The 18451-nt window shown below is 40.0% G+C and overlaps 1 protein-coding gene across 1 annotated transcript; it reads left to right on the top strand.

The window, feature by feature from the left end:
- Nucleotides 1-11785: 11785 nt before the first annotated feature.
- Nucleotides 11786-13265, top strand: fabp6 (fatty acid binding protein 6, ileal (gastrotropin)). The gene is made up of 4 exons (XM_029453989.1): nucleotides 11786-11903; nucleotides 12021-12196; nucleotides 12340-12429; nucleotides 13160-13265. Exons 1-4 carry the CDS (start codon nucleotides 11837-11839, stop codon nucleotides 13208-13210), a joined length of 384 nt encoding a protein of 127 aa, XP_029309849.1. The 5' UTR covers nucleotides 11786-11836; the 3' UTR covers nucleotides 13211-13265.
- The last annotated feature ends 5186 nt before the right edge of the window (nucleotides 13266-18451 follow it).

Genomic DNA, 18451 nt, shown 5'->3' with positions numbered 1-18451 from the left:
ATTACTAAAATTTCAACAATTCATTAAGAAAATATTTCAAATGTAATGAATGAATTTGATGTAACACAACAATGCACTCTTATTTATCAAATAGTGCTTCAATACAGCCACAAATTCAACGAACAAAATCAAATCAAATTTATTTATATAGCCCAATATCACAAATTATACATTTGTCTCAATGTGCTTTACAGACTGTACAGCATACGACACCCTCTGTCCTTAGACCCTCGCATCGCACAAGGAAACACTTCCTAAAAGAAACAATTAAAGTGGGAAAAAATGGAAGAAACCTCAGGGAGAGCAACAGAGGAGGGATCCCTCTCCCAGGACGGACAGACGTGCAATAGATGTCGTGTGTACAGGATAAACAACATAGTACAAATACAACATTTGACAGAAATGATGTTGTGTTGAAAAAGAGAAAGTTTGGATGAATCCAGGAAAATGTCCAAAAGGCTTCCCGTCCAGCAAGACCAGGTCAGCAGGCGCAGCCACGATTCCTGATCCTGACGTAAACTTTATCAGTGGCAACCTGCCACATGAGTGACACAGAAACTCCGGGGATGATGCCCCGGATGATGAGTTAGTAACATACATTTACATAAATGCATACAGATAGAGAGGGAGAAGAAGAGAGGGAGGGGAGGAGAGAGGAAGAGAGGGAGAAGAAGAGAGGGAGGGGAGGAGAGAGGAAGAGAAGGAGGAGAGCAGGGAGGTGTCCCCCGGCAGTCTAAGCCTATAGCAGCAAAACTAGGCGCTGATCCAAGGCAAACCTGAGCCAGCCCTAACTATAAGCTCTATCAAAAAGGAAAGTCTTTAGCCTGCTCTTAAATGTGCAGAGTGTGTCTGCCTCCCGAACACAAACTGGAAGCTGGTTCCACTGGAAATGTCACGGTTTGGTGAAGGTGAGGACCCAATTGCAGGACGCAGATGATGATTTTAACCAAAAGAGAGCTTTATTGACAAAAGCTAATAAACATACAGAAATACAAAGTAACAAAACAACACAAACCAATCAGGGGACAATCAGACTGAGCAGAACACGAACATGCAGATACGTGCAGACATGGGCCGGTAACAAACACGTAACATGAATGACAATCCCACAAAGAACACTGAGACAGACAGGGATATATACACAGACACTAAATGAGGGAATGAGACACAGCTAGGAGAGAAAGGCAAATACACAGGAGGAAACTAATGAAGAGAACGAGACACACCTGGGGAGAAAGGCAGAAAACACAAGGGCAGGAAGTAATATCAGACATGACACAAGGGGAAGGGAACATTTCATAATAAAACAGGAAACAGAAACCAAGACTGTGACAGGAAAGGAGCTTGATAGCTGAAGGCTCTGGCTCCCATTGTACTCTTAGGGACTCTAGGAACTACAAGTAACCCTGCAGTCTGGGAGCGCAATGCTCTAGTCTAGTTTATAAGGTACTATGAGATCTTTAAGATATGCTGGAGCCTGACCATTAATTGCTTTGTAAATCAGGAGAAGGATTTTGAATTCTATTCGGTATTTTACCGGGAGCCAGTGCAGAGCAGCTAATAGAGGAGTAATATGATCCCCTTTCCTTGTTCTTGTCAACACACGTGCCGCTGCATTTTGGATCAATTTTCTGCATCATTTTGAGACAGGATGTGTCTTATTTTTGCAATGTTACGTAGATGAAAGAAGGCAGTCCTTGAGATTTGTTTTATGTGGGAGTTAAAAGACAGATCCTGATCAAAGATAATGCCAAGATTCCTTACGGTGGTGCTGGAGGCCAAATGAATGCCATCCAGAGCTTCTATGTCATTAGGAAATGCGTTTCGGCCAAGTATAATAACTTCAGTTTTGTCTGTGTTTAACATCAAAAAGTTGCTAAACATCCAAGTTTCTATGTCCTTAAGGCATGCTTGAAGTTTAACCAATTTAGCGAACACCAATACTTACAGAATAGTTGTACTCTTGAGTCATAGTAGTGTTTTGGTTTTATAAGTGTCAAATTCTTCAGTTTCTTAGATGACTCAGCTGTCTCAGAAGGCCTCTTGGACACGATATTCCACGTTTTAAAGTCAAATTCCGTGTTTCCATTCGTGTTTTCTGCATGTCTAAAATCATAGGTCTCTAGACTCTTAGAAAAGAGAAGGTCTTTTTCTCCTCCCTCTACATTTTAGAACCTCATGTATAAATCACATTTGGAATAATCACATTAAATAACATCAGTCAGTCACTTTGTCATCACTTGTGTCAGTGCGTATGAGCGTGTCCATGTGTTTCTTTGTCTTCAACCATAGCAGCCCCATCTGTTGGTGATATCGTCCCCCTTTAGTGACAATGGGATGATCCTCATGCCACCTGTATCTGTGTTATCAAAGTTATATGGGGGAAGTGCCATTTGTCTTGACAGGCTTGATTTATGGTTTTTATTGTTTGCTGTGGGTCAGACAATCTCAGAGATAAAGGGATTTGTTTCAGCTGGGCTCAGGCCCACAGGGTATTACTTGATTTGATACATATTGCATTAACCCAAATCTGTAAATTTGCCCTGTTGTTAGCCCAAATTGATTTCTGGTATTGCTGTCACTTTTTTGCCATGCGAGCAGCATGGCTCCAGGGATCGCAATGTCACTTCAGACTGGGGAAAAAAAGAAAATCCTTTTCATGAAGGATGAAATAATGTATGATGGACAGTCCTCTTCACTACAGCCAAGAGCCAAAAAGAGGACATCTGGGCCAGAGGTGTGAGCGGTTTTCTGGGACATTAAAACTCACAAAAACAAAATCTAAAATCTCTCACTGGGTGGGTCACTGTGGTTGCTGATGTATTATGATGAAGCTTATGTCTGTAGCCATAAAATAAAACCTTTTGCATCACTACAAGTATTCTTTGTCAGTGTATTCCTAGCATACAAAGAAGGTCAAATAACAGCTTCAAAATGAAAATTACTATCTTTGGCACCAGAACCCCAACATTACAAGACACTTTAAAGCCTTCAACCAATCACTGAACCAATCACTTTGCCTGAACTGTCACTGTCTTCTTCAATCAAATCTATTCACATTCACAACTAAAAAGTACATGATTTCTTTTTAAGAAGATATTTGAAGCTACAGGAAGTGAGTGTCACACATAATCTGTCACATATTAGGACATTTATCCTTGAACTTTTCGCTAACTCAATGCAACAATGGTCCTATCTATAGCTAGATGAAACAAAGCAGTTTACCTTTTATTTAACTTTATTCAGATTGATCCATTCAATCAAAATTCTGCTGATGAAAAAATGAATGATGTATCTAGCTGCATCATGATCAGCTACAAAGCAAAGTAGACTTGACAATCTATAACTCAAGGTAAAGGTAACTCAAGCCTTTGACACTAAATATACAATATGCAATATACTTTTTCACTGTGAGCTTTGAGACCTAGTTATGGTCACCTTATGGTCCTAATAACAACTACATGACCCCTTTTTCTCTTGTCTCTGGTGCAACAGTGTTATTCGCCGACCTTCTTGTTCTCAGTGTTCAGTGAGACTTGGTAGGTCACACTGACAAAGTCCAAAACGCAGACGTTGTCTGGGACAGATGGGAAGGGACATTAGACTTTTCAAGGACAAGGGCATGATGAAGGAGAATATGGAGCCCCCGAAGGATGTCGGTGGGAATGTATTTTCTGAAGTACTTTTGCATTCCCTCGCATTAAGTTTATGTGTTTCCTTCTAATATTTCTTGCATTTCCCTTGATCCTTCGAAACAGTTTGTGTTTCAGTCAAATCTAGTTATAATACACTGCCAGACCGTTTAAACTTTTTTCCCTAGAAATGAAAAACAAGACTTTTTCCCCTAGAAATGAAAAACAAGACAGTGTTACAGTGTTGTAACAATATAATAAGGCAAAATATTAATTTACATTAACAACATTTCGGAAGATTTACTGATTTTCTGTCTAAGCAGGAGTTAGCGGTCAGTGACAATACATTCAACGTTTAGCCTAGCTTCAAACAAACACTGGCAGCAAGTGAAAACAGCTAGCCAAGCTAAATCCAAAATGCCCTTCAAGAACTTAAACATTGTCATAAAAACACATTGTATCTTGTCTATTTACACATGTAGAAACACAAATGGAAACATTGGAATTGACTACCTGCTTCGGATGTTATCAGTTGTCATCAGCATAGATTGGAAGTGGTATGGCCCTACTCTAACTCGTAGTTGTCTCAGTAGCCGTTATCATTAATCAGTGAGCCGGTTGCAGTTTCTCCATCTGACGCATAATAGTAGTGATAACAACTGATAACGGCTATTTATTGGCCTGATAACATTTGTAATGGGTGAATTAAGGAACATTTAGCTCATGCATTGGAGCTATAGAAGCCAAAGTCCCGGCCACCTGCTCCGAAGCTAGCTTCTGTCTTTTTACTTCTGGGTTTTCTAACAGGATGTTTGTTTCATCTTTCTGAAGCTATGATATATGTGGTTGTCTTTCTTCTTTCTGTGGTGGGAATTCTAGCACCTTGAATTGTGTTTCTATCTGGCACTAATATTTTATTGTCTCATGATAATATATTATGAAGATAAGCTGATCAATAAAAGATAACAAAGTATTACAGCTTGTCTTCACCATCTTGCTCTCACTTGTGTTACAAACCTATTTGTCCTCTTTCCAGCGCAGCATACACCTTCACCTCTTTACATTATTTACAATAAAGCACCAAGGTATTTCTCAACTCCCCTTTTCTTCTTCTCCCTTCTCTTCTTCACCTTTACGTGTTTCTTTGCTCTACTTGCCTTTTATCTACTCTGCTGATCTCTTGTCACTTTACTTTCCTCAGCTTTCATATCTCCTCACTCTTTCGCCTCTCACTCTCATATTCTCTTTTTTTTTTACCTCTCTTTATTCGTCCTACCTGGTCTTTCTTCTTCTTTCCCCTCAACTCTCCACTCTTTTCCTGGCTTCACTTCTTATCCTCTTTTTCCTCCTTTGCCTTCTTCCCGCCATCCTTTCCTTTCCTCTCATCTTCCTCTACCCCTTCCTTTCTCCTCCTCCCCTCCTGCCAGTCACCCCTCCTCTCACCCCCTCTTCACCCTCTGATGATTGCCAAGCACATTTAATTTGACATGAAGACAAAGGGCTGAGTACACATGTGGTTTCTCTGCAAGTCCTGTGTAATATGAAATATTAATGCAGGCATAATTTGGCTCCCTGGATGAAGTGGGGGTGGTGGGAGCTTTATAATCACCAGTGACTGCCGTTTCCTTCCCCAAAGGATGGTAAGGCTGTCAGGATGGATTGAGAATCAGTAAAGATAACAACAACAGAATGCTTACTGTTGGCGGCTACTGTGGCCTATTTCTGTCTCGGTGTTTAATGGTTATATTGGCTCATTGCCCGAGTTACTGAGGCAGCTCTCCCTGTCAGGCTCTTCAAAGTTAAAGGTGCTATGTGCAGCATTTTACAACCATCAACAGCCATGGTCAAATTAGTTGTGATCGACTGGTATAATTACCATACACAATAGCTTCTCAGATCTTTGCTCACCAGTGCTTTTTATAGTCATATTTCCAAAACCACCCACCAGTATATAAAGTAGTTTGGATTAGCACAACCAGCTATATCAGATATAGCATTAAATGCAGCTTTCACATTTATGCATCTTAAATTAGAATCCAAAAATATAATATATATATATATATATACAGAACATATATTTTCTTCTCTTGTAAACACAACATTGACATACTTTCACAGTAAAACATTGATGTGGCAAACCTGTTAGCAAATATCACAGATATAGCAGAAACAGCAAACACTGGCATTCATTTGGAGTCATATTTGCATGCCTTAGGAACGTAAATCCAATATAAAACACTCTCCTTTTATCTCTATTAAAGCCTTTACACACGTGACGAATAAACAAAAATGAAAACACAAAATAATAAATAATAATTAATTTGTGAAAGGTAAGAAAGAGGGAGTGGATCTGGTATGAGCTTCCTTTTACAAGGTGGAAAGGAGTGATTTTCCATCTTTGTCCGGACTTTGGAGCCTCTGTGTCGTTGTTTTATATCCTCATAAATATATGCACAACTCAACAGGTTCAGCACAACGTGATTGGTTGATGACATTTTTCGCGGTGAGAAAGCTCAGAAAAATCAGCCTTGTTACAAAAAATAATTAAGTTACATTTTTGTAATATTCATGTTCTGTGTGCAAGTACCCGTGACAACAAAAAGTTAAAAAAATATATTGACCTGCAAATTATTCGTTGCTAATTTCTCTTGTCTGTGTGTCCACAGATACATTAAGAGACAGTACATATAACAGCAAGTCTGCCCGTTTCTTTTACAATATTTTACAAAAGCAGCAAAAACTAAATAAAAGGACACAATATCACGTGTTTGAGGAATTGTAATGTTCTTAATCAAACCAGGTGAAGCTGTATCGTTCCTGTGAGCAAACAGGAGTGTCTGTCTAAAGCTACGCTTTTCAATCCATTACCCATATGTTCATCCCTCTTGCAAAGCACAAAACTTTAGCATCAAAGCCAAGCACACACACACACACACACACACACACACACACACACACACACACACACACACACACACACACACACACACACACACACACCACACACACACACACACACACACTTCTTTCCCATGGGAACCAGTTTTTTGTACCCTCTCCCTCCCTCTAGTGCACTCTCTCCTACATACACACGCGCGATCACACACTCACGCTGGGTGACATTTTGCGAGAACACACAGACAAGGTCACAATTTGTCTTTCACATGTTTAATTCTCTACATATAATTTTGTTCTCTTTCACTTTTTCTTTTACATCAATTCACACAGACACATACACATCTCTGTTGCACACACATAAACACACACATGCACACCCACATGGGCTACAGTTGCATCACTAGTGAATTACCATGCCGTTCCGCGTTATTAAACATGACACTCGGCCCAGATAATGGAGCCTTTCTTCATCTCAATTTGGAAGGCTAATCTTATTGCTTTGATTAGCAGCAACTTCATTTGCATATCAAGGCCTCCCCTCCTTTAATTCCTCCATTGCAAATCCCCTCTTTATAGCTGTAGATAAAAGGAATCTATCTATATGTATCTTTCTTTAGAATCTTTTCTTCCTTCCCCCTCTTCCCCTCTTTTGTTCTTCATTAACTCCTTGTTCATTTGTTCATATTCTTGTTTTTTTCTTGTCTTTTTTTCTGTACTCATCATCAGCTCTGCTCAGTCGTCTTTATTTCTCTCCTTCTTCACATTCATTGAAAGATGCCTATCATAAAAAGACACGAGAGGCAAGAGTAAAGCATGACTTCATCGATATGAGATCGGATGCATTGGCCAGGTCCTGGTTACTTATTGTCCAGTAGGATTAACACCAGGGGAGATCAGAAAACAAGTTAATGTTTCGTCAAAGGTTTCAATTACAGCCGACTATTAAAGTGTAACCACAATGTTACAACAGCTGCAATAAACTCCTGTACTTTGCTCACTATTCACTCCTGTGAATGGATTTGGTTGATCTTGAGACAAAAAATAAATGAATGATTGCTATTTTTTGTCCAGGACATGCTGCATACAATGTAATTCTGGTGGCAGGAGAAACCAGACTCATAAACAAGTGCCCTAACGACCTTAGCATCATTAGCTAGCATTTAGCCTCTTACTAGCTGTGATCACACTTAACCTTCTATTTGCCTGGATCACTGAGAGGATTCTTACCAACACAATTGGTTTTGTGCTTTATTCGTGGTTTATTTGTGTGGAAGAGTGACTTGCTCTAGACATGTGACAGATACAGTATGAGCTTGATGTGTATGTGATAAGATGTGGCTTAGTAGTAAATGAAGCTTTGACGTCACAAACGTGCTGGAGAAGAAGAAGAGTTAGTAAACAGTAGAAAGCAGCATGGAGGCCAGTGAAAATGCTACGTTGGTTATTTCTTTACTTACTCATTCTCGCGTTCAAACTGTCAAACCAGAGTTGGTGATTGTTTGACTTAAAGACTTAAAGTTTTGATGAGTTTTATTTTGTTGCTGTCGATTTTGTATGAAGCGTGTTTTACGATGACAAGAGAGGTAATATTGCTGTTTCTGTCAATGGATTTTGGTGGCTTTGAAGAGAGCATATTTTATTGCAGTGAACGATTCACGTAGCATCGTGCCAGAAAAAGGGGGGGAAAATAGCATGTCATTGCTGATCAGAGCTGGAGCAAATAATTAACTGTGTCTACTGCAGAGTCATTTGTCCTGGGAATGAATGCCAATTGTAACCTTTGCCATCACAGACAAAAGCCAGATGTAAGTGGGTGTTAGTGGGATTTTTGTGCAGCAGAAGAGTTGGCTATACATGCCTAAAGACAGGGGATAAAAGATAACCAATTTCCCTCTAAACCAGAACACTTAGCCTCATCTCAACAATGTCTGTAATGTATTGTATATGTGAAGCTGTCCAATATATTTAAAAACTTTAAAGCGACAAACTGCATCTCTTTGACATCAAACAATGGCATAAATAAATAAGATATGAAGGTGTGTGGCTGCAGTCAGCAGTTAGCTGGTTTAATAGTCAAGTTCAGGAAAAGTAGTGTCATGTGTACCTTATTTGCGCACACCATCTGATACCAAGTAATACCAGGACCAGGATCACCGATACTGACACAAATACTTATTAAAGCTGCGAACGTCTGAGAGAGCCATGTGTCATTTATAAAGTGTTTCCAGAATTATTAGGCTACTTTTGAAAATGTTTTCATTGAATGAATGCTATCTCAAACCTGAAATACTTGCTCGTTACTTTAACATAGACTGTATAAAAATATAGACCAATAAACTAACTAACAAATAGACCAACAGACCAATTTCCAAAACTCTCAAAGCAAGACTTAGTATTGGTAGTGTTGATACTTTAGGTTTTGACACACCCACTCGTACCTGCGGTGGAAAAAGATATATTTCTCACTTAAAAGTAGCAATACCACAGTGTAAGAAGAGTAGTGTAAAATATCATGCAAAAGTGCAGTGCAATAAAGTGTTAGCAAAAATGATTGTGCACATTATGCAGAATGGCTATAATAATAAATACCATATTATAAAAGTTAAATACAAGTACCTCATCATTGTACAGTACTTACTGTAGTAAATGTAAATGTAAAATAGTAGTAACATTCCACCACTGCCCACCTCAAACTCTTCTGTAGATGCAATTATATTTATCTGTATGAAAGTTGATTCATTTCCAACAAGGTACAAAAGAAAGGAAAACTTAAGACGACCTTAAAATAGAACCAGACCTGTGGATAATATTAAGCAGAGTATTTTGCATCATGAAGAATATTCTTGAAGGTCAAATACAAGAGCGTTAAAGGTCGTCCTGAGCCCAATGTCACGTCATGTTGCAGAACACAATTCACCCAGATGTAAAAAGTGGCGGGATGACATGTTAAATGTGTCTTCTCTGCATTTGTGCACTTCAGCACACTCACCGCTTGTGTGAGTGTGTGTGATAAAGAGACAGTAAACAAAGAGAGAGCGATAGTGGGAGTCTTTAATAGGATGTTGGCCAATATGATGTTTTATGTATCTATAAAGACCTCCAAGGCCATGTTGACTTTTCGTGGTTTAGAAACAATGTTAACAGAATTACAGGATAATGTCGCTTGAACACAATAGTGGCTGAAAACTGTCCATTAAGGTGACGACACGACTGAAGCACCTCGGGCTTTCAATTCTGACAAAGTGAGAGTGAGTTTTAGTTTGAAGTTTGCTGTTTTTATTCAACTTTCTGCCACACATCTACCGTCAGAAATATTTCAATTATCTACAGGGAATAATATTACTCCATATATTTTGTGGTATTGATTTTAGTTAATTATATAGAAAATACTTTACTTTTAATGACACAAGGACTGAGACCCTTTTTACATTGATAGTATTGAAAGTATTTTAAAAACAAACTTTATTTTTATTAGGTTTTCAGATTGTTAACACAGAATGGCACATTGCATGTATATTTACACAACTGGATTAACTGTACACAAATGCAAAATATGACTTCTAGATTAAAGAAGTCAACATAATAAATCTAAATATTACAAACAAATTAAATAAAAGAATACATACAAACTTCCCCCGCAATCCAATTAATCTACAAACACCTTTGTAAATATCCAGAAACACACACTTAATGTCATAAAGTTTGGATAAATGCAGTAGAAGTACATATAATAAGAAATATCGTCTTGCATTTAGGCCAATATAGTATTATGAGAATGCTGTTTTAGTCGTGTTGCATCACCTTTCTTTTCGCATGTGTGCTCACAATTCATAGATACTACTGGAAAAAAAGGTTGAAAATAAGAATCATCAGGTACGTGTGTGATTAGTTATCGACTATAACTTCTATCAATCCCTAGTGCAGAGCTCACAGCACACTATAACAGGCGGCTTCATTATGTCCTGCACAAAATCTCTGAATCTAACCATAACGCTGGAATATTAAGACCTGGCTCCAAGGTTTTCTGTGTCAGTTAGTATGCGGTCAATAAATCCCATAAAAAAGGCCAAAAACCAACAATACGTATCGTCTGTGTAGCCAAAGCTTGATATATCTTATTACTCTGGACGACATGTTCCTTTACCGTGATGAAGATTGGTACTGTAGTTTATTCTGATTCCATTTCCCATTTTCATTCATATTCTGCGTCTATTCCCTGGTGCCCTAAATACCAAATCCACGTAACGTTGGCTTAAAGCTACAATGCCCCGCTGCTTTGAGAAATGTATTTTAACAAAAAATTCAAGTATATAGTTAAAGATGAATGTCTTCGGTAGGAACAAATGGGCATGGGGCTGAGTGCCACAGACAGACGAGGGAAGTCAGACAGTATTCAGACTCATTCATTGTTGACTAAAGTCTTTTCTGGTATTTGGTGACAATCATAAGATATCTTCAGCCTTATTATGTAAATGCAATTGTATTTAGGAATATATACAACACTAGCACAACACAATGCTAGCACAACACCAACTTAAATAATTAAAGTTTAGAAACTAGATTATGTCACCAGACAGGGTAAGACTCAATTATAATGCAGGGCTCAGCTGATATTGTACTTTAGATTTGCAATTGATCACGTAAAAAGGATAAAACAATTGAAACACAATGAGCTAGGGTCTTTTGGGTATCCAGGGTGTCTGGGCCAATTACCTGGTTAATAATCCAGCACTGGATAGACTTTTTATACAAACTAAATAATTATCCGTAACTCTTTACACAAATGTACAAGTTATAAAATACTGAAATGACTCGCATCACGTTTCATCATATTCTGGAGTTTTTTCAATGCCAGCCTGTGAATAAAAGACCTTGAACAAGTACATATGATCTTTTTACAGACCATTCACAGTGCAAGATAATAAACCACCTCAAATAAAGGGATTATATTTTTATTTGATTTTAGACGAGTCTGCGGCAGTAAAAGCGAAGGGTGCAACCATAGAGCCGTTGCAGGAGAGTTCATTGACCTGCCGGTGAGCTACAAGCTCACACTGGTGGGCCGTCAGCATTTTACTCACTGCTTGGGAACTCCATAAACGATCGTTTATGCAGGTTATTGCCCTCTATTGTAGTCATCATATTCAGCTGTAATTGCACTCTAGTGTCATCACATGCAGATGAGGGAGGTGGCGGGGAGTATACAGTATATAAACAGGGAACAGTGTTGATCTCAGTACCTTGCTTTTCCCTCAGCTTGCCTCAGCATCTCTGATCTCACGCCTCCACACACCAAAACCAACAAAATGGCCTTCGCTGGAAAATGGGAAACTGAGAACCAGGAGGGATACGACGCATTCTGCAAGCTGCTCGGTAAAATGGACAAAAGCTTTTCTCAGCCAAACAACACGTGCATTTTACTTCCCTACTGTCCTCTCTGATTCTCTGGACTAACTTGGGCTCAAACTCCTCTTTTTTCCCCCGCTCTAGGTATCCCTGATGACGTCATCGAGAAGGGCCGTGACTACAAGATGGTCACAGAGGTCACTCAGGACGGCGATAACTTCTCCTGGACCCAGATGTACCCCACAAACGCCAAGGTCACCAACAAGTTCATCATCGACAAGGAGTGCGACATGGAGACCATCGGAGGAAAGAAATTCAAGGTAGGAGGCTTCTTTAGTCTTAAAGTTCCAGCTGTGCGGGGCAGAAATATGCAAGCATTAGGGTGATTATAAACCCAGAAGAAAGGGAGGGGAAGATGAATGTACCCTGATTCTCTGACTGATTATAACCTCTGTGTTTTCAGGCCACAGTGCACATGGAGGAAGGCAAGCTGAGCGTGGCCTTCCCCAACTACCACCACACCTCTGAGATCAGCGGAGGCAAGCTCGTCGAGGTAAACACACTCGCTTCGGCTTTTAGCGCTGAGAACCTGGCGTGATGACAGCAGTTATTATACTCAACACCCCACAGGGATCATTAGAGTCATTAATGTTATATTTCTGCAGCCGGGGATAGGCACTTGCTAACGAAAAAAACTGTCTCAAACACAGAGTCGTGCAAATTAATGCATCTTAACAAGCAATTCTGTCTCACATTCAGTGGTGGAAGAAGTATTTAGATCCTTTACTTAAGTAAAAGTATGTAAGTATTATCAGCAAAATGTACTTAAAGTACTCATTGTGCAGTAAAATGTTCCCTGTGAGTGTTTTACTAATATATATATTGCTGCATTAATGTGTATGTTGCATTCTACTGCTGTAAATGTTTACGGTCGTGCATCCAGCAGGTCCAACAGGGTTTTTTAAATAGTTTATTTAACAAAAGAATTAGGACCATTTTCTCAAAACATAAAGGAACACTTCATCCTTCAGTCAGCGTCAGTCATTTGTTTCCAAATGTTAATCTATTTGCAGCTCAACGTGTTTCCATTCCAATTTCTGCTTTTCAAAAAATAATTTTTTTAAATACAATATTAGGAAAAATAAGACGTAAAATAAAATGCATTTATTTATTACAAGTGAAATTGTTCTGGGAACTATAACATGTTTATAGAAGTATAACAAGACACTGCAATAATGTACTCCTTTCTTTAGTCATTTACCACTTTCTCTGTCTCTCTCTAGACCTCCAAAGCCGGCTCTGTAGTGCTGAAGAGAACCAGCAAGAAGATCTAACTGCTGACTGACATTTGACCTCTTAAACAGTTACAATGGAGACCTCAGCTACCGCAAATAATAAAATGAGAATATGATACAAACATGAACCTTTGTCTCCGTCTACTCTTACTTGTGTGTGTTTGTGTGTATCCTATTGAAAAGCCATACTTTAAAAGATAATGTGTGATTTTTAGACATAAAAGGTTCAGCCGCTGCTTCTTTTGAAATATAAGAGTTTATGCGTAAGCCAGGGAAAGGCTTTTGATAAATGCCACAGCTTAAAGGAAGTCTGTGGATCCAGTTTTGCAGGGATTGGCAGCATAATACTTGAGATGCACTTTTAAAATGTCATGTGTTTCTGATTTATATTAAATGTATTTAATCTTACAATGCAAGAAGTCATGCATTGCAAGTTTCATCTTTTATAATCATAAGCTAGCAAGTTGCCTGGAGTTTAATTTGTACAAAGTATTTTCACATCCACATTGTGGATGTTGTCAAAAGCAATATGTTAATGTTATTTTCCACCCAGATCATAGAAAGTTACTGTTTTGTGTATCCACTTCTGTCCATATACACGCTCCCTCTGTCTCATCCACATGTGCACACTTTCTCTCTTGTTGTATTTTATAATCAACAGCTATAACTAAATCTACAAATGGCCTATACATAAGTGTAACTTCACAGCAGCAGTAATTACAGTTACATTATGAACAATAGCTGAGCGGGAGCAGCTTCAGTGCTCCGTCTTTGCACACAGAATGCGTTCAGGCACCGTACACCTGCGTAATAATAATTTTAAAGAATACACCCACCTACCTTTTAGAAAGGATACAGAATAAATGTTGTGCTTTTCCTAAAAAACAATATTATGAATTTGAAAATAAAAAACAATTAAAAAGAATTTGGGTCTGAAATGAATGTTCTGTGCCGCCAGTGCCGTTGCTAACACGGCTTGTGAGCCAATAGTATGATGACGTTGGTATCAGGTGGTATCTCTTTGTCGTCAGCGATGAAGAGTCTTAGTAGTTGCCAGTTCGTGTGGAAAAGAAATGCGCAAATGCAATTAAAGGGGAAGGGGGAGTACACCATCTAGTGGCCGAAAGTTATCAATATTATCAATTGCTTCTTTTAAGTATTATTTCTTTCACTTATTTGCATCCATATCTCTACACTTTGAGTACTATTCTTATACATCCCAGTAAGAAAGGTAAATAACATTATAAGTTTAAACTTTTTGATCAACTGATGGTTTTTCTAATACCCGAAGCCTCCATGTTGAACGTCCATCTCTGAGACCCCGAACATTTCAGATACTGTGGGTTTAATTTCATTACTGGAAGAAAGTTGAAAATACAAACTCCTTCTTCTTAGACACTTTACAGGTGGGGAAAGTGTTGTCATGTGGGTGATTTACTCATGATTTACTTCCATTAGAGCCAATACAAACCATATAAAATCAAACATGGCACAATCTGAGTGCTGCTCTTCTGTCGTGCACTCAGTGCTGCCACTGGTGGTTGGAAGTTGTATTTCAGAAATACTGCAGATTAATGAGACACATTGATTCTGATCTTTGCCTACTTTTTTTTGCGAGCATACAGTTATTACTGGCCTTGAAGACATTTACTAACCTTCTACTCTTGACATAATGTTCTCTTCTTTTCTCATCTTCTCTTTTCCTTTTTCTTCCCTACATTCCTTTTTACGTCATACTTTCTATTCCTGTCCTTATCCTTCATTCTTCCGTGCTTTTCTTCTGCCTGCCCAATGTTCCTCATCTATAGTCTCTTTTCCTGTTTGCTTCTTCTCTCTTCTGTTCTCTCTCTTTTCCTGTCCTTCTTGTCTCTCCCCACATCCAACTCATTTCTCCGTGGCTTCCAGCCAAGCAAATAATCAGTTAATTAACCAGCTCAGTCCCAGGATCATTGGAGCAGCTCTCAGAGGAGCACTGTAAAGGCTCTCATGTCTTTAAATTTACAGCTTCATTAAGTGGACTGGAGTAAGGTACAAATCCTTTGAATAAAATTGCCAGACTTGAGCCTTGGTGTATGTGTGTGTGCATGTGTGCTGGCCTTGACTTGAGAGCCGGAGACTCAATAGCTCCCTAATGAAAACAAAATCTCAGTTCCATTGCCTCTGAGGTGGCGATTGTTTTGGTGCAATAATGAGACGTTCTCTCTTGCCGGCACCGATGCAATCAAGATCTTACACTCCGGGAAAATTAGGGTTGGAAGGCAAAAAGTGAGGTGTCATTTGAGCATGTTTGTGTAGCTAGGCGCTGGTGCAATCACTCTGCAATATCACTTCCTTTGTCCTCACAGACAAACAATCCTAATTGGCTATTTCCAAGACTACTGTTTCTGATTGGCCATTCTGCCTCTTTCTGATTGGTCTCCATCTAGGCAACCAGAAGTGGAGAAAGATGGCTTGTTAACATCTCCATGTTGTTTCTGTAATCATTTTCCTTCAAGCACGCTACACTACATCAAAGGCTGATACAGAGAAAATGGTTTTCTTAAAGGACCTCCCTTATCTCCAGCGAAGAGAATTTAAGGTACATAGTGGACAGATTGGGGACCAAAACTCTAATATTATATATAGCAGCATCTGCAAACAGATAGATGAGGGAGTCAGGGAGGGATTCACAGAGACAGAGGTGTTATTCGAAGTGTGCTGAGGATTGTTAAGCCAGGTGCCTTCAAAGACATGCTCACCAATAAGGATGCAATAACACTCTGTGAACTAAAGGGCTTTATAAGGTCTGACCTTGGTGAAAAGGTCAGTACAGAGCAAGAATCACCTCAGCAGTTCCTGTATCGCATGATTAGACTCAAACTGAAAATGATCTTCCAGTCAAAACAAATCAACACAGACATTCGCTATAACTCTAAAACCATCCCTGAGGTTTTTCTGCACACCATTTACCAGGGGCTAGGATCCAAACATACGGACATTAGACAGCAGCTGAGGCCGCTCCTCTCAAACAGCCATGTTACTGATGAGGAAATTGTCAGCCAGGTAATGAAAATAATCAGTGACGAAAATGAACATCAGCGCAGACTAGGTTATGTCTCCCAACAGTAAACAACACATACACACAGTGTTCGGGTGAATGATGTAGAAGAAATCGCTGACAAGAAAGAACAGCACACAATACAACTTCTCAGTTTTCAAGTAGAGACTTTAACGAACATGGTTGCAGCTTTAATGGAACAGCAAACGGCAGTCATACATACAACACCCTCAAAGACTCTACCTGTCCAAACAATGGGCCAGGCCCAGTTACATCCTCCTCCGATGTCTATGTCCAACAAAGTACCTCATCCCACATCAAGCCAGCTTCCTCTCACAAGGAAAGGTAAAATACCCAGCTGTACTAACTGTCTACACCAGGACTTAGAGAACTGTAACCACTGTTTTGGGTGTAGCGATCCAGGACATCGAGCAGTTGGCTGTTTGAAAAGAACAAGGCAGCCGGGAAACAGGAACCGTTTTCTGTTGAGGGACAACCAGAGACCGTTCCACAGTTCCAGTCCCACTCAGTAACCTCCACACGTAAACAGCGACACTCTAAACTAAAACAACATTGCAAAAGAGCCAGTGACCCCCGCTCCCAAGAGACACTTGTGACCCCTGAAAATTCCTCCCGCACTGCGCCACTTATTGGGAAAAAGAGTCTGCTGAAATGTTTCATCAGTGGTTATGCAGTAACAGTGCTATTTGACTCTGGTTCACAAGTAAGTCTCATTGACAGGTACTGGAAAGAGAAATTTATCCCAGATCAACCAGTGCGACCACAGGAAGAGCTTCTTGACCCAGACGAAAGCCTTCATCTGTTTGCTGCAAACGGACAAGCAATCCCATATGATGGATAGGTGGGCATGATGGTCAACCTCACAGGAAATGACATCCAAACCTTGCAATACAGGTCCCCTTCTTGATCAGCCAGCCAGGGACGAGAATCGACTATAGATGAATTTGCATTGGTTATTAGCCTCTTCCAAAAAGCACTTGGTGTGGAAGAACAGGCAATGGCTATGGTTAATTTCATTCAGGTTAATAAGACACCAATCCGCAGCATGGCCACAATCAGAGTGGGTAGAGAGGATGTGACGATTCCAGCGGGAAAAACCATGCATGTAAGGTGCAGAGTACCATCTAGCTTTGACACATCCGACCCTGTTGTCCTATATGAACCTTCGGAAGAGAGTACAACTTGAGAACAGCTGAGTGTCGGGGAGGGCCTCTTAGAGATTAGCAAGAGCAAGTGGCCACTTATCAGTGTACCCATTTCCAATCATACAAGACATGTAATCATTCTTCCAAGGAGAACCACTTTGGGCTCCATTCAGCATGTAGCCAAAGTCATTGAGTTGGGAAAGACAGACACCACCGGCTACAAGAGTTAGGGCTGAAGTCAACAATATGACCACTCCTAGGACTCCCTTGACTGAGCTGTGGCGGCCACCTGTTGACCTCAGTCATCTTAATCAAGAACAACAACAGGCTTATGTTTCCATCCCAAAGCCGCTGTACAAGGTAGTAAAAGAGTACATCCAAGAGTTGTTGGTGAAAGGATGGATTGTAAAGTCCCATTCTCCATATGCTGCACCTATCGTGTGTGTGTAAGGAAGAAAGATGGGTCACTGCTCCTTTGTATTGACTACCGACTGCTGAACAAAAAGACTGTGCCGGATAAACATCCCCTTCCCCACATCCAGGACTTGATTGACTTGCTGGGGGGCTATAGCTGGTTTTCCATCCTTGACCAGGGCAAGGCTTATCACCAAGGCTTCATTGCTGAAGGTTCCAGGCACCTGACTGCCTTCACAACCCCATGGGGTTTCTATGAATGGGTCAGAATACCCTTTGGGTTATCAAACGCGCCAGCAGCCTTCCAAAGAAGCATGGAGGAAATGCTCGACACTCTGAGGGATGAGTGTTACATCCCTTATCTGGACGGTGTCCTCTGCTTCTACAGGTCTTTTATAGAGCATGTGAAAGTGCTGGGCCATGTACTCCAAGCTCTGCAGCGACACGGGGTTAAGTTGAGGCCAGAAAAGTGTGAGTTATTTCGGAAGGAAGTCAGGTATGTTGATCGGCTAGTGTCTGCAGAAGGAGTAAGAGTGGATCCAAAAGATGTCGAGGCAGTGCAGGCGTTGAAGGAGAAGACTCGCTTTATACGCTGAACCAGGTAAAGTCCAGTTCACCTCAACCCAAGACTGCAGGGGGAAAAACAAAGGGACCTCAGCTGCA

This window comes from Cottoperca gobio, chromosome 17 (assembly GCF_900634415.1).
Source record: "Cottoperca gobio chromosome 17, fCotGob3.1, whole genome shotgun sequence".
NCBI classification, from domain to species: Eukaryota; Metazoa; Chordata; class Actinopteri; order Perciformes; family Bovichtidae; genus Cottoperca; species Cottoperca gobio.
The sequence above is the reverse complement of the archived record's forward strand: the minus strand, read 5'-3'. Positions and strand labels throughout refer to the sequence as shown.

Coding starts and splice junctions, on each gene's coding strand:
- fabp6 (XM_029453989.1), top strand. CDS start 11,837: ATGGCCTTCGCTGGAAAATGGGAAACTGAGAACCAGGAGGGATACGAC. Junction 11,904..12,020: donor CGCATTCTGCAAGCTGCTCG/GTAAAATGGACA, acceptor CCCCCGCTCTAG/GTATCCCTGATGACGTCATC. Junction 12,430..13,159: donor GCGGAGGCAAGCTCGTCGAG/GTAAACACACTC, acceptor GTCTCTCTCTAG/ACCTCCAAAGCCGGCTCTGT.